The 13,709-nt window shown below is 40.5% G+C and overlaps 1 protein-coding gene across 1 annotated transcript in view; it reads left to right on the top strand.

Moving 5' to 3' along the window:
- LOC103897676 (adhesion G protein-coupled receptor A3) overlaps nucleotides 1–5,386 on the top strand; it is a 251,679-nt gene extending 246,293 nt beyond the window's left edge. Inside the window, exon 19 of the mRNA XM_009277787.2 lies at nucleotides 1,386–5,386. Coding sequence (XP_009276062.2) covers nucleotides 1,386–2,607 — 1,222 coding nt within the window. The 3' untranslated portion in view covers nucleotides 2,608–5,386. The remainder of the gene's footprint in view (nucleotides 1–1,385) is intronic.
- Nucleotides 5,387–13,709: the final 8,323 nt, after the last annotated feature.

The raw sequence follows: 13,709 nt of genomic DNA, 5'->3' as shown, positions 1-13,709 counted from the left end.
GAAGTGTCACACAGTGTCACTTTTAGAGCTGAAATGGATCATGACAGATCACCTGGTCTGTCTTTCTGACCCAGTGGGAAATTAGCTATCTCCAAACCATTCCTGACAGTTATTTATCTGAGGTGCTTTAAATGCTCCAATAATGGATACACCACACTTTATTCCAACAGCTTATTATCCTACTTATCCTAACAGCTAGTAAACTTTTTGAAAATCTGATTTAAATCTTTCTTGCTGCAGTTTAAGCCCATTACTTCTTGTCCTAGTCCAACAGATAAGGAAAGTACTTATTCCTCTTTCCAGAAATCCATGCAATATTTAGAATATAAGAACCTAACTGTATAGCTGTACTAGCTTATACCACCAGCTCAGTAGCCTGTCTGTAACCGTGCCTACAGCAGATCATAGAGAAGAGTAAAAACTAGGCAAATAGTCATTCTCCCCCGACCCAAGTTCTCCCAGTTTCCATCTGGGATTTCATTAGCCAGAAGTGTTTTCTTCTGCCATGTTTATTTGATTAGATCATTCATCCTCAGGACAGTCCTGTTAGACTGCTACTAAATTATGCAGCTGACTGAGGCTTATTCAGCTCATATTGGCCTGTGAACTACTTCAAGGGGCTCTAAACCAGTTATGGTTCTATTATTTAAAGCCTAGCAAATAACGATCCATGCTGCAACAATATTACGGTACCAGTGTATCACAATGAGACCATCAATTCCCTTAATTTTTCTGAGGACATTCAAATTGATGTAAATTAACTCCCAGAAATTTCAGAAACAGTGAAGAATTCAGAAATGACATACATCTTTTGGGTCCGCTCACTGCAGAAAACGATGACTGTTCAACTGGATTTTTTCAGCCCCTCTTTTACTCAGGCTGTTCTCTATTTTGGCAACAAGAAATTCTGTAAGAACAATCTTCAGGCTTAAGAGTTTGTATCAATGTTCATTGATACAAACTGTTGAAATCTGTACATTTCTATTGCTCACACAGATTGTATAAACTATGCCTCATTTGCTTTTTAATCAAAGTATTAGCGCTGACATTTTTAATAGTAGAAAAAAGGGTTGACATAAATGGTCTTATACTTCACTGCAATTCTAGATTCTAAACTGACCTACATTTCTTGGAAATTTTCAGCTTTAATATCCTGTAAATTATACTAGGCATTTTATTCTATTAAAAAATATGAAAGTGATGCCTCAGCTTAATTGATATTAAAGACACACTCCCTTTCTCCACAACGAACATATCCGAACCTCTGAGACACTGTTGGGTCATACAAGTTAGTCAGAAAGCCCAGCTTCACATCAGTCAGTTGTCCATCACATCTAATGTGGGCTATAAAATGTTCTTGACTCTCTTTTTTTTGTCGTTTTCAGTTGCTGGATGGCATGGGAGCCTAGTCTTGGTGCTTTTTATGGGCCGGTAGCATTCATTGTGCTAGTCACCTGTGTTTACTTTCTCTGCACGTACGTGCAACTGAAGCGCCATCCTGAACGCAAGTATGAGTTAAAGGAAAAGATAGAAGATCCGCAGAGAATGCCAAGTACTGAGGTGGGCCATGGTCATATTACAGACTCTGTGTCCGTTCCCCACGCAACCTGCTCCATGATTTCTTCTTCCTTATTGGAAAATGAGCATTCATTTAAGGCTCAGCTTCGAGCCGCAGCATTCACTTTGTTCCTGTTTACTGCCACTTGGACCTTTGGAGCACTTGCAGTATCTCAAGGTCATTTCTTGGACATGATATTTAGCTGTCTTTACGGAGCCTTTTGTGTGACCTTGGGGCTTTTCATCCTGATCCATCACTGTGCAAAGAGAGATGATGTGTGGCATTGCTGGTGGTCCTGTTGCCCATCTAGAAGAAACACCTATTCTGTCCAAGTTAATGTGCGACCAAAAGTTAATGTCAATGGTGACACTCAAGTTCATGCACCTTGTCTTCAGGAATCACCATGTCCCAACAAAACAGCTGTGTTTAATCATCCAGCAGCTAGCCACTGCAAACTTACTAACCTACAAGCAGTTCAAAATCACGTTAACTGCCTTTCGCCTGTGACACCATGTTGTGCAAAAATGCACTGTGATCAGCTACTTGATGATGAAGCTCACATTCATGTCCACAACGAGGGAACCTTCAGACCCAATATGCACATTCATAGATGTCTGAAAGGCAGAACTAAGCCACGTTATTTCAGTCGGCATAGGTCTGCAGGTGAAAGAGAATACGCCTATCACATTCCTTCAAGTATCGATGGCAGCATCCACAGCTCACATACAGACAGTCCCCACAGTACGCATGATAGCCAGTCAGGTCACAGACGGGCCTGCTGCTCAAAAAGCGATCCATATCCTACTGTCAACCAGCCCGAAAGTAGCGACGCAAGTACTGTAATATATAGTTGTGCTAAAATGCCAGAAAGTGACACTGTGCACCATCCAGCTCATTTTGAAATGCACCCACGGACACAGTCATTGCCGTTTAATACGACGAATCACAACGGAATTCTCAAGGGAAACGTGCATGAAGCCATGATATACAGCTCAGATAGTACAGGAAATATCAAAACTGGCCCTTGGAAAAATGAAACTACTGTGTAGTTCATGGGCCATCATAATGTGTTTTTCCCCCTAAACCATCGTTATCTTTGTTTTTATTCCAAACTAAATAAGATGACATATTTGTGTAGCTCATCAGTAAATTGTACAGCTTTTCCATCTTTATTTCCATTTTCTTAGTAAGAGTCTAAAAGAGAGATAGTGACAGTATTAAAGTGAAGTTATTTTTAAAAGAAAGTTATACAATTATTCTGAAAGATAATTAGAAAATGAAGTCTAGACAATTGAATATGAGAGGCAATATCCTTTTGTTACACAGAACAGCATTTCTTTAGAAATACATCATTTTCGTCCATTGTTTTCACTTTTGTTCTGTAGTAACTTCGGACACTTTTTATAAACATATCAGCATCTTAAACTTTTACTTATTTATTTTTGTAGCAAAATATTATTACTGTGCCATGGATTTTAACCAGAAGTGACTATGGTAGAAACGATAAACAGGATTTTATAAAATTACAGCTTTTTAGATCTACAAAAGTGATACTGCCTCTAAAGATCTTCTGTAGCATATGGCCTGTAAAGTCGTGTAATGTACACTCTCTGTTCTGTCCTTTTTCTTGTTGGAGAGAAGTGCTAGGTAATGTCTCTGTTACACCTATGGTGCTGTATTGGTTGTAGTTTGCATGACATATGTCAGGATATACCATTTGCTGTTTTCTAGTGTTACATGTGTTAAAAAAAAGAACAAAAAAAAGTGTTGTACAAGGCTGTGAAAAACCCTATTATTAATCTAGAGCATTATAAATCTACAGAAAAAAAAATCACTCTGCACTAGTTTAAGTGGCACAATCCTTTGTATAAGGTTATATGATAGCTTTGATAAGGGTCCACTCTAATGTCTTTACAGAGCATGCACTACTCATTGTACGTGACACTGTGCGGTGTAATAGCAGTTGTCTCAACAAGTTTTACACTTCTTTGTAAAGTATGCCTTTTGAACAAATCTGTAAGCTGTTTCACGACAGCCTTTCCACATCTGTTAAGGTAGAGCAGTTTTATCATTAACTCTTTGAGGACTACAGTTATTTTCTTAAAATAGCTTATTCTAGTTCAGAGACACTGTATATATGATATTGTCTATTTAGTTACATGATCGATGTAGTCCAGAGTTGTCGGGAAAGCGAAAGCTCAGTCATTTTCCAAAATCACACCTTCTTAGAGTCCATCTATTAATTTCACCACTTGCTTTCTGAAAACCCATTTCCTCCCCTAGCAAATTTCAGATTGTCTTCATCCTTTAATGCAAATTTGACCTTCAGAGAAGTTCTTTATGTTCATGATTTCTGCTGAATTGTAGGGCATTCCAGGGTCAGTACCATTCTCTATTAACAAGGCTCTTGGCAAGAAATTTTTTCATGTTTCCATGAACATCTGGACACAAAGGATCAACTCACAGTACAGAACTGCATCATAATTATCCTATATGAAAGAAAGCCGCTTTTTTCAAACAGAAAGGGTGCAGAACAATAATGGATCGCAGAAAGTGAATAGGAGCATAAAGCTGAGAGAAAAGTGTCTACAGTGGCAAGTGAGCAGGGCATCCATAAATAAGAGAAAAAGCACAATTCTGTATGGCCACATGAGAAAGTTTGCTGTCATGTCTTAACACAGGCTTATGCAATTGCTACATTGCTGCAGAGAGGAAATAGACAATTCCCTTGAGAGATGATCAGTCTGCGATTCTCTGTGTATATGTTGCAGAAATCATCACATACTTCAACCCGTTATTTTTCTGTTATTAGCAGTTTATTAGTCTCTACCTTTTTTTTTTAATATGTAGGAATACATTTCCTAATAGTGTACATAAAGGTGACAATTATAATTGTTAGAATGTTATAAAAACATGTAAGTCAGATGAATGTGTTCTGCAGTGTTGCAGGTGGGAATTAGTACTCAAAGGGTTAATGCTCAGTATCTGAGTGCAAGAAATCTTGTTTTTCTGTATTTTTGTAAATTTGAAATATATATTGTAAACTCTAGCAGTGCAATGTATCCATCTCAGATTGTGTCTTTTTAAAAGGTGAGCAAGAAGAATGCACTAGGTGGTTGTCAAGTTTTAAGCCAATATACAACAGTTTCATGACTGCTTCTTTAGCTAATACGAAAAAAGAAATGCCTGAGCTTTATTATGTATATGCTGTATATGCTTGAACTGTCTCTAAACTAAAATACAGTATTTTTCTTTGTTTGCATAATGAAATATTTTCTGTTTAATAATTCTTTTCCTTTAATATTACTTTTACTCATTCCACATAGACAGTGAGCCCTAAACAAGCATAGACATAATGTGAAATACCACTTCTCTGTGTCTCAGCACTATATATAGGTATATTCTGTAATTGCAAAATCCTAGGAGGTCTGTAGACCGTTATGCAAAATATTCCACACACACAGCCAAGTGAAATACTCACCCTGCAAGAACCCACTCGGTGAGCTTCTTTATTCAGCTTGTGTTTTAAACACCTCTGTTATTTTGTCTGAGAGGCTAGTTCCATCTTCATAATGGCTTACAAAGAAGTAAATAGGTGCTGCTTTCCACAGAATATCTTATGTGATAAAACTCTCTGGAATTTAAACATAAAATATTAAAACACTTTTCTTATTGTGTTAAAAAATTAATTTAGTGAATATTTCTGGGCTAATTTGGAAGAGATGTGTTATGCAATAATCTGTTTGCATATTATTTTTTCAGAAAATATACAGTATAACTACAGAGTAGGAGAACATGAAATTAAATAAATATGAAAATGTTTTGTAACATCAAATTTGACCAAAATGCTTTTTGTGCTTTTTACTTTTTTTTCCTTAAGATAAATGAGATAATTTCAATGATTTTGGAGTCTGGCTTTGTTTTATTGTGGGGTTTTGGTCAATTATAGTCAGTGAACCATTACTACTTCACCTGATTTTCTTTCCTATAAAAATAAAGTCAATGAAATAACTGGAGTATAAGAGATATATTGTCCTGGTAAATTCCTCACGGACATACGCATGTAACATGCTTCAAAGTCGGCATTAGTTTTGGTGATTCACTGATGACATAAAAATGACTGAACAGATTTTTACTGTTCACTTTCTGTCTGAAATCGAGCAAGAGAAATTTCATCCAAAAAAGATAATTTTTGGAGAACGATGCAATCAACAGAAATCTGAAGGGTTATTATTACAGTACTACCGGGATGAAAATAAGCTCTGATGCTGTAGTGTTCTTCTCTGCATATAGAAATTCCAGTTTTCAGGACCAAATTTCAGATCATCTAAGTGAGTCCATTTTAAGTCACATAGACTGTTTGCATTCCTACCCAGCCTCATATGAAGAGTTTTGGTGTAAAAATAAAGCATACATATTGCACATTTTGCACATATGTCCAGTCCCCAAGAAGTCTGTGGTCACGTCTGCACTAATATGACTGAGCAGCTTCTGTCAGTGGCCATAAACACGTGTTCTCCTTCACCACACAGCTGCCTGCCTGCTACCCTGTGTGGGCACCCTATCCAGATGTTAATCCACCGAGGGAGCCTTCACTGTCGCTCTAAAGCATTCTTGCTGTCTAAACCAAAAGCAAAGTCTGTGCTTAAAGCAAAGTCAAGGCCACCTTTGATAGACAACACAGGCAATTGGGCAACCTCCACTCGAACACTAAGGGCTGAAGGCAGATAAACCTAATGGAAGTGGCCTTAAGCAGTATAACTCCTCCTCCCTCCAGCTCTCTGCCTAAACTACCTGCCTAGTAGGTCTGCTGCCTACAGACATCTGCCAAATCCAGACAAATCCAGGCAAAATTAGTCAGCTTACCTAAAATTCCTGGTTAGCTGAAATGAGAGTGAAACAGCACAATGGAGTTAACGATCAGAAAAGCCCAAGTTGGAGGAAACCTTTTTGGCTGCTCTGTCACAAAGCCGCTTCAGGTCCATCATGTGTGGGGACGTGGGTCTAAGCATCCTGGATGCCCTGAAGATCTGAAATTGCTCTTGTGCAGACACTATGAAGGCTTACAAAGCTGACTGTGATTCCACAAATTTGGAGGTAGCTTCCTCTGTAAATTATATGCCTTTTTACAATGAAGAGATTGTCTGACACAGGATGCTTGTCCAGTTGACTATTTGGGAAAAAAAAAAGCTGTCATCGGGTTCAGGCCAGGAACATTTTTAACATAGACTCTTCTTTGCATGGACACAGAAAAAAGGACGGTGGGTAGGGTTCTCTGTAAAGGAGACCACCTGTACTCTCACTGAGTTTTTGTTGCCTATGACAAGAAATGTCAGGCCTATGAAGACATTAGCAGCTCAGTAGCTTCCTTACCAGAACATAAATTCAAGTTCCTGTACCAGCATCCTCCAGTTCAGAAAGAAGCTCTAGGAGGCAGCTGGATCAATCAGGATCCATCAGCTGGGTTTAAAGGCTGGCTGGCTGGCTGACTTCAGTCAAGCAATTTCAGTAGTAACTTGGTGCTCTAGGCAGCTTTTACTTGCTTAGTTAACTCTACAGAGAAGGGAGCTTTTGGTTTGGTTGGTTGTTTTCCTGTGCCCACTTGACCATTTTTTAATTAGCAATTGAATTGCTAAGAAGAAAACTTACTCTACAAATTACCTGGACTATATAAACCAAGGCTTTTTGTTCCCCTTTACTAGGTCTATGAAGGTACAAGTGAATCCCTATTCCCTTATCCTACTAGCCTATTACCTGAGATTTTCAGGAGCCAAACAAGCAAGCATCAGTGAATTCAGGACAGTGTTATAGGGCTCACTTCTCTGCAAGGAGGGTTGAAATCTGGTTTGCAAGCTCTAGAGCAGTTCAACCACAGGCAAATATAGTGCCTTAAGGTCATGCAGCTGGCCGTGCCTGAGAGGTAAGGGTTTTTTTGTAAACATGGTGTCTGTATACCCCATAGGTGCTACTGTCTCTTTACATTTTGATCTGTTGGAATTCTGCAGTGCCTTGGAGTCTGAACAACAAAATGACTGACTGTTCCCATCAGCCTGTCACTCTGCTCCAGCTGTTCCCCTTAACCTGCAGCGCACTGTCGCGTGAGATTGTTCAGCATAGTCAGTGTTTTCATTCATTTCTTTGTTTGTTTCCCAGGTACTCAATAACACTTGAGGAAGGCAGCAGAAAGAGCTTATTTTGGGGTTAGGGGGAAACTCTGGGAGAAGAGTAAGCGGTAAAACCTGATTGGGTTTACACATTATTCATATTCTTCTCTCAGTACTTTCTTTTGTTAGCCCATTTGTTACTGAGCTGTAAGCAGTTACAGTCACTTATTCCCAGATTCTTTCCATTGTAAGACCTTGTTCTCTACTAGTTAGAACATAGCCGAAAGTTAACCATTTAGCTTGATTTATACCCTCAGCAGTTACTGCCCTCAGATGGATGATTTTAAAGAGTTCAGCCAAAACGGCTGCAATGTTTTCAGCAAAGAGGCTTGAGGAAAGTACGTTTGTCCACAATAACACCTTTTGGTGATTTTTTAATACTTCTGTCTTCAAGGCCCAGTATTTGAGAACTTGGGGAAGGACAGCTGTTCTAAGAAGAGATAAGGGCACTTTTTGCTGTTTCTAGAAAGTAAGTGGTTCAGTACAGATGCCAATTTCAGCCGCTAAATATACCCGATATACTACTGTGAAAAGTCTCCCTTCTTCTTAGGACGCGTATGCCTTGACTGGGGCTACACTTAGCAATCGCGTGCTGCTGCAAGCTGTAGGGGCTCTAAAGGACCTGCCTTATAAATGATTGACTTCAGCTGCCCTCAGCTAGGGTTAGGATGGAAAGCAGGCAGCCTTGATTTTCATGTTCTCTGCCAAACTCCAGCTTGCCTCCCCCTCATAGACACCACGATGGAATGGAGGAGGGAACTATCTGATTTGTATAGGGAGAGACAAATGCTGGGCTAGAGGAAACCAAAAAGAAGAGACTGAGCTTCTAGCAGTGGATGGAGTTGAATGTAACAAGCTGACCAGAAGGAGACAGGTTGGTATGAGTAGGAAGCTGCAACAAGCTGTTTTGGGGGCTGATTTGAAGCTGGGAGGGAAAGGAGGATCACAAAATTGAAAAGAGGGACTTGGAGACTGGGAAGAAACTGGGACCCAATTGGTAATGGGGCAGAGGGAGAGTAGGTGAAACAATTATGTCCATGGGTGTTTCCAGGTTGGGTATGTAAGCCAAACTTTGTGATTCCTCTACAGTCAGTAAATATCTGAAAACCTACTAGAAAAATGGCTATTTGCTTATAATGTTGGTCCTCGTAGAAAATGACAGTGTATTAGTGCTGTCAGCTATTCCATTACTGTAAGTGCCAGAAATCTGTGTAATGAATCACAGATGCTCAAAGCTGTTGATTAACCAGATATTTCATGTGCCACGTGATAGAATTTCTGTATTTTTAATGTCTTCTTTCAAAATCCAGGAACCATCACAAAAAAGGCAACTGATTTCAAACAGTACTAGTGAAGCTGAAAGTCAAACACACCAAACTGAGGAACTGTTAGAATTAAGGTTGCCTTTGGAACTTCCATTCACAGCTTTGGTCTGCCTTTTGATATTATTTTTTAACTATTTGAGTGCATGCTGCTTTCTAACACCTTTGCTTTGATGCTGCACATTTAGTGTTCTTTAAATGTGTCTTTTTGTGTACGTCTAGAGTTAAGCCAGTCATTTCACCGTAAGCTTTCTTTTCCATCTTTTTTCCACATTTTTTCTGGAACTTTTAAAGAAAGCCTTCTCAGAAATTTTGAGGTTGAAGCCTTCTAATAACACAGACCCTGCTTTTCTACTCTTCCCTGTGCTGAGTGCTAGAAAGGAAGAAGTGGCTTGAAAGACTTTCCTTTGAGCTTCCCCTTATTTGGGGTTCTTTTCCGAAGTATTTCAGTAGTTGTATAATTGTTGCAAGTGTTGTCATCGCTATGAGGACGTAGGAGTGTTAGGAGAAGGAGCAGGCTGAAGCTAAGAAGTCCCTGCCCTGGCTCTGTGCAGCTGTATTACAGTCTGTAGGAAGCCTGTACCTTAACTATGATAATTTACGCTGACATATGGGCTGCCTGTAAATCCCACGTTCCCCTGCAATGGAGCCTTTTCTGTAGAGCCTCCTGTGGGGAAGACACCTGGGGCTGCTGCGAAGGGCATCACATACCCAGTCCCTCCAAACTGTAGGATGTGCCAGCTTTGGCCCATGAGGGATGGACGTACTTTTGTCTCTGGCACTGCACAATGGCATCCTCAAGCGAACATCTGGCTAGCCTTATGCACCGGGAGAGAGTTTCAATGCAAATGTGAGGTTTAGCCCCTGTCATTACACAAAGATCATTCTGCTGTGAGCTCCAGGAAGGTCCCTTCCCTTCAAAAACTCACACTTCGTTGCTAACCCTGAGCCCATTGCCCAAGCCAGAAGCTGGAAAGCCCCAGTCCCCTTGACAAGACGGCGTGAGAATGCGACATCAGCATGGAGGGCTGGTTCCTCTCTATCTTGCGTAAAACCGATTGAAACTTTCCCTGTGTTTGTATATGAGAAAAAAAGGAGGAAGGAGAGAGTTAAATGACCAGCTAATCTCTTCTGGGATAGTAGGGGGCATAGTTTAAGCGCTGCAAAAAAACAAAACAAACCCCCAGCCATTCTGAGTTAGTACAGAAGCCTTAATTCTAGCATTATAACGTTGTATTCCACCTGACAGCACAGCGCAAGTAATGTAACACACAGTCAAGGGCTATAGTACATTGAAAGTAACCACACTTCACCCACAATGCTTCTCCCCTGGGTAAAAATAAGCTGCACACAGTTGTACTGTGGAAATATTTTCTGCATCCTTTGTTACACTGGTGGACTGTTTTAGACTAAGGATCCATTTAGTGCAGACACGCACTTAAAATGTTTTTGTAATATTGAAGTGAAAAGAGGGAAAGTTACTCTTTTTTTAATTACACAAAAAGCTAATTGTCAGTTTTACACTGAGATGTTATTTTCCTTCGGTATGTAGCTAACACAGAGCCAGACAGCTGCATAACAGAGCATTGCACCAGGAGCGAAAAGTAACCATGGAAAATGGAAACAAAAAAATCCTCTTGCTGTCAGCAGTTCAGAACTTTACCTGTAAGGGAACGATTCCAGATCGTGCAATCTGCTTCATTAGCCCATTCAACCTCTCAGTGTGTTATTAAGGTTCAACTTGCTTAACAAAACCAGGGAGATCAGAATATGCCAATCAAATTCAGAATGACTTGAACAGTCTCTCGTATAAGTGGCTTATGTAGTTCATTGTAGATTGATGCAGGGAAACTGCTGATAGAGACAAAACATACAGGGTATGATTTCAAAGGCCCTGGAGCTGTAGGATGAAAAATCTTTAGCAGAAGTCCTTTTACTTAGACAAAGTAAGGATAAAATATCATATGTAGGATATAAGGAGGTTTGAATTTTAATCAGTGAAACGATGAAAGAGACCGACAAAGCGGCATTTTGAACAGCTCGGCACAGGCTTTCCTTCCTTGTGTAACCACTGCTAGATGCAAGGAAATGTTTAATTTATGCAGTCTTTAGTCAAACTTTGTTCACTTTAGAGCAATAAGCTGTAGAGTTGAAATTACAGGCAGGAACCTTTCCATCAGTTTCCATGGGTCCTAGGTTGAATGCAGAGTGAAAAGAAAAAGCACGGTGTACAGTTCAGAACCTAATCTGAAAACTGGCAAACTGCAAACCTCATTAAATGGAGGCTTTCTGTCGTAGCATGGGGTCGCATGTTCTGGCGTGCATTCACGGTGGGAAGGACCTGGAGGAAAAGCGGGTGGAAATGAAGGAGAAATGGAGCATAAAGGGGAGGAGGGAGGAGGGTGTTGTGATGGATAATCAAATGAGCACAAGTGCCTGCTGAAATGGTGTGAGCACAAGGGTGACCACAAGCCCTGGGTGAGTAAAGGAGTGTATTGAGCAGCACTAAGAGGGTTGCACAGGTGAGTCTGTTCCTGTTGCGATGCCCATTCAGAGAGGATGCCATAAGATTGGATAATGTTTGGACAGTAGCCTTGAAGACGAGCTGAAAACTGGAAATATGCTTCAAGCTAAAGGCATGTAATGTGCTCGGGTTGTGGACAAAAAGGCGGGGCGGGGGGGAAGTTAAGTGATTTGATCACTGTCCACAGGTACCTATATGGGCAGAAACTACCAGACAGAAGGTTCTTTAATCTAGCAGCAACGGTATGAAAAGATCCAGTGATTAGGAGCTGAAAACTGAAAGGACTTGCCCTTTAATCTGCAAAAGTAATTAACATCGTAACAATTCCTTAGTTACATGGTAAGTTGAAATTTTTAACTCAAGAGAGCGCATCTTTCAGAAATATATTTGACTTCAAACACAAATTTTTGACCTTGGTGCTATAGGAACTACAGGGTAAAATTTTCCAGGCAGTTTACATTATATTTGATGTTCAGTAGACTTAGCCTCAGAAAAATCCTACTTTCAGATAGGTATTGTAGAGGTGAATAGAAAGGACAGTGTCTCAACCTGCCTACGTAGAACCTAGGAAATTGTGTTGCAGTCAAACACCTTGACTTTGGCCTTTGTGGCACTGTTCAGCCTAAGTGCCTTTTTAATGTTTATGATTCCAGGTTGTTTGTAATCTGTATCTTTGAATGGAAAATCTTTATACTCTGCAACATAATAAAGTTCTTAGTTACTGCTTTAAATGAAAAGCTCCATTAACCTCTGACTAAAACCAGAATGGTGCTTGCTTAACTAGATGTTATCAGTATGTCCTGTAACAGTGTGCATTAAATCAAATTCTTCCTTATCTCCTCTCTAGGACCTAATGGCCAAACTTTGAGCTGCATTAAGAATTTGGTGTTACTAATTGAATTCCTTCCTTGCAAACTTCCCAGGGTGTTGCCTTTACCAGAATACATTCTTTATAATCTTCTATTTTTCTGTCTTTCTGGTAAATTAATTCCAGATTTCACATTTCCAGTAGTAGAAAAATTGAGGATCTCTAAAGTTTCCCAAAACCTTATTCCAGCTTCTAGGTCCAAAGTTTCATCTTCCATATTTGGTATGTTTACTTGATCTTGATGTGAAATGATTGAGCCTTTAGTCTGTTGGGAACAAAGGTAAAGCAACCATGTGTTAGGATCCTAATGTACTGCACAGAAACTGGCATTTTCTAGGTAGAGGTAGCCCTGATTTTGCACATACTGTTTGTACAAAGTCCCAGCACTTGTACCTGTGCACATCTGTGCACCTCAAACTGTGATGAACAGGATGAAACTGTTCCTGGGCTGTGTTGGGAGACCTTCCTTTTTTTCTCTTTCCAGCCTCATGCACAGTGGTGGTTCTCACATCCTCCTATTTTTCATTGTCTGACTTCGGTTTGTGCACTCAGTCACGTTGCTGTTATTCCACTCACTTTTTCATGTCCTTCTGGAAAGGCAGCACAGCTTCAGTGCCGACCTCAGCTTACCTGACAGCCCCAGGTCTTGTGCTGGCAGGGTAGTGTCATGGCTGTGATCTGAAATGCTCTTTGCTGTCTTTTTCTCTCTCCTCCTAGATGTGGATTTATCCAGGGAGATAATTAAGCTGCAGTCCCCCCACCCTCTCCATTTCTCCTGCCTGCTGCAGCATGCTGGGTCCTGTGATATCATCACCCGTGTCCTTTCTCAGGTGTGTTGTGTAACTTCAGTGCCAGGCATCCACAGTGTCCTCTTCTTTATTCTTCCTTTCTGAAAATGCTTCTGCTGTGCAGCACTGTCATGGTTTAACCCCAGCCGGCAACTCAGCACCACGCAGCCGCTCGCTCACTCCCCCCTGGTGGGATGGGGGAGAGAGTCAGAAGGGTAAAAGTGAGAAAACTCATGGGTTGAGATAAAGACAGTTTAACAGGTAAAGCAAAAGCCGCACACGCAAGCAAAGCAAAACAAGGAATTCATTCACTCCTTCCCATGGGCAGGCAGGTGTTCAGCCATCTCCAGGAAAGCAGGGCTCCATCACCCGTAACGGTTACTTGGGAAGACAAACGCCATCACTCCAAACGTCCCCCGCTTCCTTCTTCTTCCCCCAGCTTTATATGCTGAGCATGACGTCCCATGGTATGGAATATCCCTTTG

Source organism: Aptenodytes forsteri, unplaced genomic scaffold, assembly GCF_000699145.1.
Source record: "Aptenodytes forsteri isolate BGI_AS27 unplaced genomic scaffold, ASM69914v1 Scaffold15, whole genome shotgun sequence".
Lineage (NCBI taxonomy): Eukaryota > Metazoa > Chordata > Aves > Sphenisciformes > Spheniscidae > Aptenodytes > Aptenodytes forsteri.
The sequence above is the reverse complement of the archived record's forward strand: the minus strand, read 5'-3'. Positions and strand labels throughout refer to the sequence as shown.